Genomic DNA, 12,575 nt, shown 5'->3' on the forward strand with positions numbered 1-12,575 from the left:
TAGGTGCGTGAACTGCTCATTTAGAGAGGCGGCACCTTATTGTAGTTTTGATTTGCATTTCTCTAATCCCATGGACGGAGAAGCCTGGTAGGCTGCAGTCCATGGGGTTGCACAGAGTCGGACACGACTGAAACGACTTAGCAGCAGCAGCCGCAGTCATTATCAATATTGAGCATCTTTTCATGTGCCTATTGGCCTTCTGTACGTCTTCTTTGGAGAAATGTCTATTTAGGTCTTCTGCCCGTTTTTTGTTTGGGTTGCTTGTTTTTTTTTGTTGTTGTTGAGTTGTATAAGCTGTTCATATATTTTGGAAATTAATCCCTTGTTAGTTGCATTGTTTGCAAATATCTTCTCTCATTCTGTAGGTTGTTTTTGCATTTTGTCTAGGTTTCCTTGTTGCAAAACCTTGTAAATTTGATCAGGTCCCATTTGTTTATTTTTGCTTTTGTTTCTAATGCCTTGGGAGACTGACCTAAGACTACACTGGTACAATTTATACCAGAGAATGTTTTGCTTTTATTCTCTCCTAAACATCAAGGTCATATTGTATAGCACAGGGAACTGTATATTCAATATCCTGTGACAAGCCATAATGGAAAAGAATATGAAAAGGATTATATATGAATCGGAGAAGGCAATGGCAAGCCACTCCAATACTCTTGCCTAGAAAATCCCATGGATGGAGGAGCCTGGTAGGCTGCAGTCCATGGGGTCGGTTCGAGTTGGACACGACTGAGTGACTTCACTTTCACTTTTCACTTTCACACAATGGAGAAGGCAGTGGCAACCCACTCCAGTGTTCTTGCCTGGAGAATCCCAGGGACGGCAGAGCCTGGTGGGCTGCCGTCTATGGGGTCGCATGGAGTCGGACACGACTGAAGCGACTTAGCAGCAGCAGCAGCAGCAGCAGCAGCAGCAGCAGCATATATGAATAGCTCAGTCGCTTTGCTGTAGAGCAGAAATTAACAGAACATTTTAAATCAACTGTAAATAATGGCTTCTCCGGTGGGTTAGCTGGTACTTGCCTGCCAATGCAGGAGACACAGGACGAGGGTTTGATCCCTGGGTGGGGAAGATCCCCTGGAGAAGGAAATGGCACCCCACTCCACTATTCTGGTCTGGAGAACCCAGGGCTACAGATTGTGGGGGTTACAGTCCATGGGGCTACAGTCCATGGAGGTTGCAAAGAGTCGGATACGACTGAGCCCACATGCACACATTACTTCAATAAAATTTCAGAGTGGCGGGGCGGGGTGGGGCGAGGGGGTGGGGGTGGCTAACCTCTGGGCAGCACTTTTACACCAGCAAAGTGAATATTCTGGGAAAGTGGGAAGGCGAGTGAAGTTCAGCCTTATGGGGAGGAGAAAGGCTTCCTCTCATCCTTTGGGGACGGAGCCTCCAATCCAGAGTTTAAGCGCAGGGTCACCTGCAGAGCATGAGGCACCTTTTCCAGACAGGGTCATACCTGTGAGCGGCTGGCACCTGTCGACTCCCTTTTCCTCCTTTCTGGCTGATGTGGGGAGGGCAGAGTAGGGGAGTGGGCACTGCACCCGACTGCCAGGGTGCGTGCTGCACTTGGCATCTCTGTGGGCTCAGGTGAGTGCCATGACCTCGTGTGGTCACCTGCTTCTCCATCTGTAAAGGAGGAATAATATCAGTGCCTCCCGCAGGCTTGTGGTGAAGATGAAATGCAGTTCAGCCCAGAGGGAGCCTAGCCCAACACCTGCACACTCCCCGTGCCCAATACAGGCTGGTGGTCCTTGTAATTAGGAACCCGAGTTCTGAGTTAAGGAGGAGACTGGGAAGTGCCTGGGCAGTTTCTGTGCATCTTTAACTGGGAGTGAGATAGAGGAGAGCTTGATTCTCAGGGGTCATCTCTTCATACTGGCCCCAGATGAGAGTGATTGTAATCAGTGTAGGTGGTTCTAGAACCCTTCTTAGAAGTCACCTGGAGAGTTTGTAAAAAATGCATGTTCTTTTTAAAACAGATTTGTTTTATTTTTTTTTATTTGGCTGGCTGTGCCAGGTCTTATTTGTTATGTGCGGGATCTTTGATCTTCGTGGCAGCACGAGGGATCGTTAGTTGTGGCATTTGAACTCTCAGTTGCGACATGTGGGGATCTGGTTCCCTGACCAGGGATCGAATCCTGCCCTCTTGCATTGGGACCTCAGAGTCTTAGCCGCTGGGCCACCAGGGAAGACCCAGAAAACACGTTCTGATCTAGTGGAAAGGGGATGGAGCCTGAGATTCTGCCTTCCCCTTATGCTCCCAGTGGTTCTCCGTGCTGCTGCTCTGAGGACTGCAACTTGAAGTCAAGCAAAGGTCCGAAGCAGCCAGATGATTTTTCATGGGGAGCCTGTTGGCGGGGACGCTCGGCTCCTTGAGATGGTAACTGTACAGAAGGAAGAAGCATCTTACTGTCTTATCAAGAGTGCCAGGAAAGATTTGAGGGGGAGGGTATGTCTGTGTAACTCAGAGTGAGAGAAAAAGCCAATGTCATCTTTTCAGTGGCATGCCCTGAACTCTGTCCTCTCTCTCAGGATCAGCCCGGCCGATAGCAGGGCTTCAGAAGAGGCAAACTCATTAGCTGGCCTGTGGAGCAGCCTTACTGGCCTGCAGCCTAGGTAAAGAGCAGTGCCAGGCTGTGGAGGAAGCCATGATGTTCTGTAAACACAGAGATACAGGCTCGTCCTCCCTCGAGCCACCCTGTGAATGTCAGGCATATGTGTGCACACATGCCCCCTTATCTCTTGCTTCATTTCCTGTCACACAGGAATTGGGGGGGAAGAAACTTCCTCCTCCAAGCAGCTGATTAAGAGTTTGAACCAGACGGTGGTAATCGGGTACTTCATCAGCTGTTGTTGTTGGAACCATTGAGTACCTTGGGCTTCGAAGGAAAGTATGATTCAGCAAGTCCTTTCTCCAACATTTTTTTTTCTCTATTTTTGGGCTGTGCCACATGGCATGTGAGATCCCAGTACGCTGACCAGGGATCAAACCTGTGCCCCCCCTGCAGTGGAAGTGTGGTGATCCAACCCCTGGACCACCAGGGAAGTCTCCCTTCTCCAACTTTAGATTTTGAAATAAATTTTTGCTTCTCTGTCTCAGCTCTCAGCTGGGAGAATCCATCCTGGGATTTAAGCTTTCCAGGTTGGATACCCAATAGAGGAATAGACCACTGTTTCTTTCTTTTTTATTTTAAATGTAGATCTATTTTTTGGCTGTGCTGTATGGAATGTGGGATCTTAGTTCCCTAACCAGGGATGGAACCTGTGACCCCTGCATTGGGAATGCTGTCTTAATCACTAGACCGCCAGGAAAGTCCCCTGCCATTGTTTCTTGCAGCCATTTCCCTTCCTTTGTACACAGTGAATTCTCCCCCTCATTTAGTTCTTGCGTTTTTGTTTGTTTTTAGCAGCATCTATTTCAGTTAGCAAATTGCCAACATCCGCTGGATCATAGAAAAAGCAAGAGTTCCAGAAAAACATCTATTTCTGCTTTATTGACTATGCCAAAGCCTTTGACTGTGTGGATCACAATAAACTGTGGAAAATTCTGAAAGAGATGGGAATACCAGACCACCTGATCTGCCTCTTGAGAAATTTGTATGCAGGTCAGGAAGCAACAGTTAGAACTGGACATGGAACCACAGACTGGTTCCAAATAGGAAAAGGAGTTCGTCAAGGCTGTATATTATCACCCTGTTTATTTAACTTATATGCAGAGTACCTCATGAGAAACGCTGGACTGGAAGAAACACAAGCTGGAATCAAGATTGCCGGGAGAAATATCAATAACCTCAGATATACAGATGACACCACCCTTATGGCAGAAAGTGAAGAGGAACTCAAAAGCCTCTTGATGAAAGTGAAAGCAGAGAGTGAAAAAGTTGGCTTAAAGCTCAACATTCAGAAAACGAAGATCATGGCATCCGGTCCCACCACTTCATGGGGAATGGATGGGGAAACAGTGGAAACAGTGTCAGACTTTATTTTTCTGGGCTCCAAAATCACTACAGATGGTGACTGCAGCCATGAAATTAAAAGACGCTTACTCCTTGGAAGGAAAGTGATGACCAACCTAGATAGCATATTCAAAAGCAGAGACATTACTTTGCCAACAAAGGTTTGTCTAGTCAAGGCTATGGTTTTTCCTGTGGTCATGTATGGATGTGAGAGTTGGACTGTGAAGAAGGCTGAGCGCGGGAAGAATTGATGCTTTTGAACTGTGGTGTTGGAGAAGACTCTTGAGAGTCCCTTGGACTGCAAGGAGATCCCACCAGTCCATTCTGAAGGAGATCAGCCCTGGGTGTTCTTTGGAAGGAATGATGCTAAAGCTGAAACTCCAGTACTTTGGCCACCTCATGCGAAGAGTTGACTCATTGGAAAAGACTCTGATGCTGGGAGGGATTGTGGGCAGGAGGAGAAGGGGACGCCAGAGGATGAGATGGCTGGATGGCATCACTGACTCGATGGATGTTGAGTCTGAGTGAACTCCAGGAGTTGGTGATGGACAGGGAGGCCTGGCGTGCTGCAATTCATGGGGTCGCAAAGAGTTGGACACGACTGAGCGACTGATCTGATCTGATTTCAGTTAGCATTTATTCACTGTGCTGATATAAATTTGGAGTTGGTGGGAATTTCTGGACCCAGCCCTGTCCCATGGGGCTTTTGGAGTGAAGGAGGAATTTGACATTCCCCAGCTCCTGGAAAATCCCATGGATGGAGGAGCCTGGTAGGCTGCAGTCCATGGGATCACAAAGAGTCAGACACGACTGAGCGGCTTCACTTTCCCTTTTCACTTTCATACATTGGAGAAGGAAATGGCAACCCACTCCAGTGTTCTTGCCTGGAGAATCCCAGGGACGGGGAAGCCTGGTGGGGTGCCGTCTATGGGGTCACACAGAGTTGGACACGACTGAAGCGACTTAGTAGCAGCAGCAGCAGCAGCTCCTGCAGTCTGCCTTGTGGAAGGGTGGTGGGTGTTTCAGCGTAGACATGGCAAACTACTAATTCCTCTCACCTGTGCAAACACAACGAGCATCGGAGAGAGCTGGCTCCAGTGACTCCAAAGCTCAGCCCCCAAAGCCAGGGGGGAAATTGATCCCTTAATGTGGCTTTCTTCTCACTGGAGTTTCCTTCAGAGGATCATTCTGCGTTTGTCAGAGAGCAGCCACAGACTGGCCCGACTGCCCTCGTGTGGGTGATGGAGGTGTCGTGGCTTGCTCGGGAAAGTGCTTGCTAAGATTTCCAGAGGCAGTGGGTTCCAGCCCCACTTCTGTTTGGGATTCTGCAGCTGTGGCCCCTCGTGGTGAGACTGAGGCTGGGAGTTGCCCTGGGAGCCCTGGGTGCGGGGTCAGGGGGGCACAGATCCTGGGGTGTTACTGAGCAGCAGCAGGCAGCTTAGAGGAACCCCCACTGTTGGGGGCCCGGCTCCTCTCACACCCAGTGTGGTGTGATTCGATTCCTCACAGGATCAGATATACAGACTCTAAGACTGAGCTGGAAAGAAAGGCTCCAGTAAGGAGACCCTTCCTGTTCCCTGGGGGTTGAAGGATTGAGCACAGGGACCCATGTGGCTCCTTATGAACCTGACACCATGTCTCTGAGCAGATTAGGGTGGTGTCCCTCGTGGGCTCTGCCAACCTTTGCTGAATGACTGTCTGAGGGTCTCAGTCCTCCGTGGTCTAATCTGAGGGTCTACACCTCTTTGCTCAGCCGGAGTGTCTGAGGGGAGCAGTGTCATTCTGAGACCAGGGTTGGGGTGAACATTTGAGATCCCAAGATGAAGGAGGCTTTCAGAAACGAGTTAGAGGAGCCTGCTTCAGCTTTCTGCTGCCCTAGGGAGGCTGTATAAGGTCCTTGTAACCTGTGCTATTAGTCACCTTGTCCAGAGATGCATAAAGGAGAATGCATTCCGTTCCCAGGCCAGGGGGCCATGAGCTTTTTCATAACATGCCTGATACTCTTGGGAGGGGAACTGCACTTCCTTTCTGGGCTGCGTGAGATATGGGCAACTCACAGAATCAGATATAGGCCCTTGTTCCGCTGAGTGAGTGGCGTGGCATTGTCTGCTCTTTAAGCATGAGCATGGATTCTGTTTAAAGTTTCATTGTACAGGTCCTTGTAGCTCAGTGCCAGCCGTGCCTGACCAAGGGTGCTTGGTATTCTCTGATACAGCTCTTCCACTGACTACTTTGCAGAAACTAGGGACAAAACTCTAGGTCAGAACTGTTTTTGTAACATGTTCTATACCCAAATGTGTCTCTCTGTCGTCTTGGCACATCTTGCTCTTCTCCTCTGGGGAGTAGGGTCCTGCTGGGGACGATGGTTCATCTCCAGGGCAGACTTGCCTTGTGGCTCAGTGGTAAAGAACCCATCTGCCAAAGTAGGAGATGCAGGTTCAGTTCCTGGGTTGGGAAGATCCCCCAGAGAAGGAAATGGCAACCCACTCCAGTATTCTTGCCTGGAGAATCCCATGGGCTAGGAGGAGCCTGGCGGGCTACAGTCTGTGGGGTTGCAAACAGTCGGAAATGACTTAGCAACTCAGCAGCAGCAACATCCTCAGGGCAGCTTTTTGGTTCAAGATGAAGGACGTAGAGCCACGTTCTTGCCCTGTTGTAGGCAAACTCATCTAGCTCTGGTGTGCCTTGGGCTAGAGGTTGTGGTTTATAATTTCACTCTGTTGTTACTTCTTTCCTGTCACCCTAAAGGTACATATCGTGGGGTGGGGAGCAAGAGTGGGACACAGTAGAAATGGCATTTCTAAACTTCTCATTTTTTGTTTATTCATAAATTTTTAATAAAATTTCACAATTTTAAATTATTCACAAATTTGTATAAACACAACTCAGTTTGAAAAAGAGAACATTTTCAAGCACCTTCCTCCAGAAACCCTTCTTCCTGGTTATACCCTGCCTTCTTCTCCCGAGAGGTCAGTGTGTTCCTGACCTCTAACACCACCCTGAAATTTCACCTGCTTTTGAATGTCAGATAAACGGATTCAGGCACTGAGTACACTACTGTCCCCTGTATTTTTTGCTCAGTGTCTGTGAGATTTGTCCATGAGGTTGCAGTCGACTGTTCATTGATTTTTCGTTGCTGTATAGAATTCTGTTTCTACACCACAGTTTAGTTATTCTAGCATTGATGGCTCTTAGGGTTTCTTGTAGTTTGGGGCCATTACAGACCCAATATTTTGTGCGTGTCTCCTGTAGACGTATGTGTGCGTTTCTGCTGGGTATGTTCCTAGAAAGCGGATTGCTGGGTCTGAGGGCAGACACCTGTATAGCTTTCTATAGCTGTATAGTTGATTTGTTTTGCGAAGTGGTTGTGATCATTCACACTGTGCCCAGGAAGGGTGAGGGTCCCATGTGCTCCGTATCCTTGCTAGCACTTGGTGTTTTCAGTCTTTCTGGTTTTAGTCTTCTACAGGATGTGAAGTGGTGTCTCATTTGGATTTCTCTGGTGACAGATAGAGTTGAGCATCTTTTCATATGTTTATTGGCCGCTTTTCTTTTGTCAAGCATCTGTTCAAGTCTTTGGTCTATTATTCGTTGTTGATTTGGGGGAATTCTTTATACATTCTGGATAGGAACCCTTTGGTGGTATGTGTTCCCAAGCAAACTCAGATGTTCTCTAGGCACGTTAAAATCATGACGGGTTCACAGTAGGAGGCCCTTCCTTCTGCCTCTCCCCCAGCCACCACCACCCTCAGCACCGTATAATTCTGGGGAATGTCTCCCAGAGAGCATTCAGACAACACACTCACGGCTGGGTGAGGATTTAGCATTGACTGCACTTGCCTGGCACTGGATTGTGACCGAACGCCCTTTATTCTTGATGTGCAGGGTCCTTGTGGGTGCACCAAAGGCGGATTCCAAGTACAGCACTTCAGTGAAGTCCCCTGGGGCTGTGTTTAAGTGCCGAGTCCACACCAACCCTGACCGGAGATGCACCGAACTGGACATGGCTCGAGGTGGGTAGATTTTTCACTGCCAAGATGGGGATGGGTTCTGCACCCTCATACTATCCTCTTTTTCTTCCTAACTATTCACTCACTTTTCCATCTCTCTTTCATTCCCTCTTTCCCTCCCTTCCTTCCTTCCTTCCATCCATCTACCCATCCATTCATCATGTGCTCAGTACCTATTACTTCCTACGCACTGGGATATACCAAACAAAGATCCTACTATCCTGGGCCTTACTAGTTAGTAGGTAAAAAAGACATTAAAACAAATAAAGATCAGAGAAGAGGGGAGGTGAGTATTTGATCTGATCTAGATTGGAGGGTCTGGGGAAGTGACTTTGACACTGGAAAGATGCACAGCGTTTAGCTGGGCAGGTGCTAGAGGCAGAATCTCCAATGGGAGGAAAGTTTGTGGCATTTTAAAATCCAGAGCAAGCCCCAGCATCCCTGGAGTGGTAAGCAGGGGACCATGGAAGCAGGGGAGGATGGCATGGTGAACTGGGGTAAGGTGTTAGGATTCCGTTCCACGTACAAGATGGGAGGCCATTAAAAGCAATGTTAGGTTTTATGATTTAAGTAGGCAAAGAGATGATTGATAGGTGTTTTTAAAAGCCCCCTTGGTCTGATGGAAAGTTCATCATCTTTGGACGTCAGATCTGCCTGGGTTCGGAGCCCAGCTCTGCCTGTTACTTGTTGGGACTCACTGGATGTCTCACTGGATGTCTCCGAGGCTCTTTGGCCTCAGTTTCCTCACCTGTAAAATCAGAAGGATGATAGCCACCTCACAGGGATTACTGTGAGAGGACTGATGGGATAATAGAAGTGAATACACAGAACTGTGCTTGGCACAGAGTCGGTTCTCAAAGTAGCAGTTATTTTACGGAAGTCATCACTTCGAGTCCTCGATTTCGCCAAAGTCCTTTCTCCTCAAGATCTTCTATTATTTTCATTAAATGAGGAATTGTCATGCCTCTCTTTAGCAGAATAGGAGAGGTGTCCGTGGCATTCTCCATGACTGGTTTGTGGGCTGTTACTGGTCCATAACAAATTAAGGAGCTTTTTTTGTAATATACATCAGCAATTTGCTTCCTTGGTGAAAAGTCTTGCTATGAAAAAAAGTCGGATGAATTAAACAACATACATGGTGGTGGAGTCAATTTACATCTTGTTGCAAGTTCCTCATTTAAGGGCTGGTGATGTGGTAGGCGCGGGCGTGCAGCTGTTCCCCGAGACCCTTAGCGCGAAGGTTAGAGGTCACGCTCCGCCAATGGTCGGCAGGGCGGCGTTCTTCTCGGCGGAGAGTGTGGTGAGAGGCTGACGTCGGCCTTCTCCCCGGCCCTCCAGGCCTTCAGGCTCAGGCAGCAGGGGAGGCGGGGCCCCGGGGACAGGCCGAGGGCTGTGTCCTCCTGAGCCGTCGTCACGGCGGCCCACCGGCCCTGGCCCAGGCCTGGAGGAGGCGGGAATCTCGCCTGACCTCTGCAGCGCGATGGCAGTAGGCGCCTCCCTGGGTTGAAGTCTGAGGAACCCAGCCCCCATTTGGGCGGCCTAGGGGCCGCTGGGTGCTGGGTGCCTGGCTCCCTCAGCAGTGATGGTCCCTGACCCTGAGCGTACTTGGGGCTGAGAGCCGCCTCTCAGCTGGGCTGAACACTGGCAGGAGGACCCGGGCTGGGGGCTGGACCAGCCCTTGGGCAGGGGGATGGGCCTGCTCGGGGACCCCTCCTCATAGCCAGGCCTGGACCTCGGAGAATGAGAGTTGAGTCTTGGGACTTGAGTCCTGTCTTGTCAGAACAGAGAATAACATTGGTTTGGGTAGAGGTTTATGGGAACATTGTGACCTGACCTCAGGAACAAAGGATCTGACACCAAGAAGTTTGTCACAGCCCCTCCCTCACCTTTCCTAGGAAAGGCCTTTGCTGAGAGCTTTCTGGGAGTTTGGGGTTTCAAGGCACGAGCCACCTGTCTCCTTGCAGGGCCCTGCACTAAACCTTTCTCTTCTCCACCCCTGACTTGTATCGTCTGGCCTCACTGGGCTCAGGGATTTGCTTTCACTGACAGTAACAAATGCGTGGGTTGTAGACTGCCCTTTGGAAGGTAGACAACAGCGTTCCTCAGGCCAGGTCTGACTTTCCTGTCTTTCCTCAGGGAAGAATCGGGGCATGCCCTGTGGAAAGACCTGCCGGGAAGACCGAGATGATGAATGGATGGGGGTCAGCCTGGCGCGGCAGCCCAAGGCCGATGGCCGTGTGCTGGTAAGGCCTCCTGGGGGAGCCGTGGGGAGGGGGTGGCAGCCTGGAAATGAATGACTTTGACCCCTTTGCAAAGCTGGATGGCATGGCGATAAGGGCATGGCTTTGAGATTGCCTCTTCTGGAAGACTGCTTGGACAAATGATTCATCTTTTTATTTTCTTTGTCTGTCAAATGTTAATCATGTCTATTCCAGGGTATTGAGATGTGGCTATTGAAAAAGGGCAAATGAAATGTATGTGGAAAGTGCTTTGTATAAATAAATTTCGATCATTACATAAGCATTTTCCTGTGGGTATCTTTTTAAATTGAGTTACAATTTACATAAAATTGTTGTTGTTTAGTTGCTGAGTCGTGTCTGACACTTTTGCGATCCCATGAACTATAGCCCCACCCTCCCCAGCCTCCTCTGTCCATGGGGTTTCCCAGGCAAGAATACTGGAGTGGGTTGCTGTTTCCTTCTCTAGGGAATCTTCCCAACCTAGGTATCCAACCTGAGCCTCCTGCACTGGCAGGCGGATTCTTTACTACTGTGCCACCAGGGAAGCCCTTCCATAAACTGCACAGATCTTAAGATTACAGTTTGGGTTTTGGCATTTATACACACTTGTGTGACCACCCACCCATCAAGATACAGAACATTTGTCGTCCCAGTCATTTTCTTATGTTCCTTACTGGCCAGAAAAACAAAATGTAAAACAGAAGTAATGCTGTATCAAATTCAGTAAAGACTTTTAAAACTGGTCCACGTGAAAAAAAAAATATCCAGTCACTCTGGCCACATTGCAAGTGCTCAGTAGTCACAGATGTCCACTGGCTGCTGCGTCGGCTGGCACAGAGGAAACGTGGTCTCAACAGAATCTGTAACTGACCCAGAGGTCTTGTTTTGTCCACTTTTGTCCTTCACACTTTTCTCTTAAGGTATAACACTCAAGTTCTTAACGTGCCCAGTTTCATTGAAGAGCCTGGCACATGTGTTCATGTATACATGTATTTATGTTTCTGACTTCATAGGCCTTTTATTGAAAGCTATATAAATGTTTTTGAGAAGGGAAAATAATATTAGCTGCCATTTCTGGAGGGCTTCCTTTGGGCCACAGGCTGTAAAGCTGGGGGTTTCACATATATTTAATCCACAGGGAAAACCAGATTTTCCTTAAGGATCTAGGCAGAGTGTTTCTGAGCCCTCTCTGAGGAGCCCGTTTTGCATTCAGCTTCTCAGTGGTAAGGGCTGTTGGTCTGAATTCTGCCTGCCTCTCAGCACAAATCAGGCGTTTCCCCGTTGGGCCCCTCTGGGGAGAGAGGAAGCAGCTGGATGCTGTCGCCAGCATCACAGGGCCTCCCTACTAGACACCGTGGGTCATGCTGAGCCCCCCAGCCCAGCATTTGCCTTGGTTTCCAGCCCTTTAATCACTGTCACCCACTGCCCTGGACCTTCTCCAACATCTGCCTTCCCCCAGACATGGTGGCCTGACCCTGACTGCATGACCAGGCCCAGGAGGCTTGTCTGTCATCCTGTGGGAAGGAAGACAAGAAGCTGATCCATCCGTAAATCAAAGTGGCCTGAGGTCAGTATTCAGAACAAAGGAGATGGGGGTCTAGTGGCAGCACAGTACACAGTCCCCGAGAGCTCCGATCCTCGACGCAGAGGCTGCTCCCGTGAAAACGCTTCCCCTCCCCATGGAAGGATGACCTCCGTGTGGCCGAGAGCTTCTTCCTGGAGGGTTCTGCATCATTGCAAAAGAGTACCCGGAGGGGCTGTCTCTGTGGACGTGAAGAGCGGTGAGGATCAGGGGGACCATTGAGCCAAGGAAGCTGGAAAAGACTAGCTGGAGTGTGATGCTCCTGTTCTAATTCATTGTATGCAGAGTTAATTTTTTCATGTTTTATGCAATTACTGTAGCGTCTATTCTGGAAGCTACTCTGTGGGGGGTGGGGAAGGAGAGGCATCCAGCAGCATCTGTTTTCCTCGTGGCTTTTTTGTATTGTGGTCAAAAACAACCCGAGGGCTTCCCTGGTGGTCCAGTGGTTAAGAATCTGCCTTGCAATGCAAAGGACACAGGTTCGATCCTTGGTCTGGGAAGATCCCATGTGCAGTGGCGCAGCTAAGCCCATGCGGCAGAACCACTGAGCCATGTGCTACAGTTACTGACGCCTGTGCGCCTGGAGCCCATGCTTTGCAACTGGAGAAGCCACTGCAATGAGGAGCCCATGCACCTTAACGAAGAATAGCTCCTGCTCACGGCAGCTAGAGAAGGCCTTCTAGAAGCAATGAAGACCCAGCACAGCCAAAAACCAAAGTAAATCTTTAAAAGAAAAAAACCCTATGAAGTTGGGACTTCCCTGCCAGTCCAGTGGTTA

General features: G+C 49.2%; 1 protein-coding gene across 2 annotated transcripts in view; it reads left to right on the plus strand.

Annotated features, from left to right (window-relative positions):
- Positions 1-12,575, plus strand: part of ITGA9 (integrin subunit alpha 9) — a 364,736-nt gene that overhangs the window by 12,876 nt on the left and 339,285 nt on the right. The window contains exons 1-3 of one of the 2 annotated variants that reach the window (XM_086365877.1): positions 628-5,311; positions 7,851-7,978; positions 10,112-10,218. In XM_086365877.1, the coding sequence (XP_086222003.1) occupies positions 7,969-7,978; positions 10,112-10,218 (117 nt within the window). In that variant the 5' untranslated portion in view covers positions 628-5,311; positions 7,851-7,968. Of the gene's footprint in view, positions 1-627; positions 5,312-7,850; positions 7,979-10,111; positions 10,219-12,575 lie in introns of those variants that run through there. The other variant, XM_086365876.1, reaches the window with a different exon arrangement.

The sequence above is a fragment of the Bos grunniens genome, chromosome 22 (genome assembly GCF_055505025.1).
Source record: "Bos grunniens cultivar Pamir isolate PY7600 chromosome 22, Bosgru_T2T1.0, whole genome shotgun sequence".
In the NCBI taxonomy this organism is placed as follows: Eukaryota; Metazoa; Chordata; class Mammalia; order Artiodactyla; family Bovidae; genus Bos; species Bos grunniens.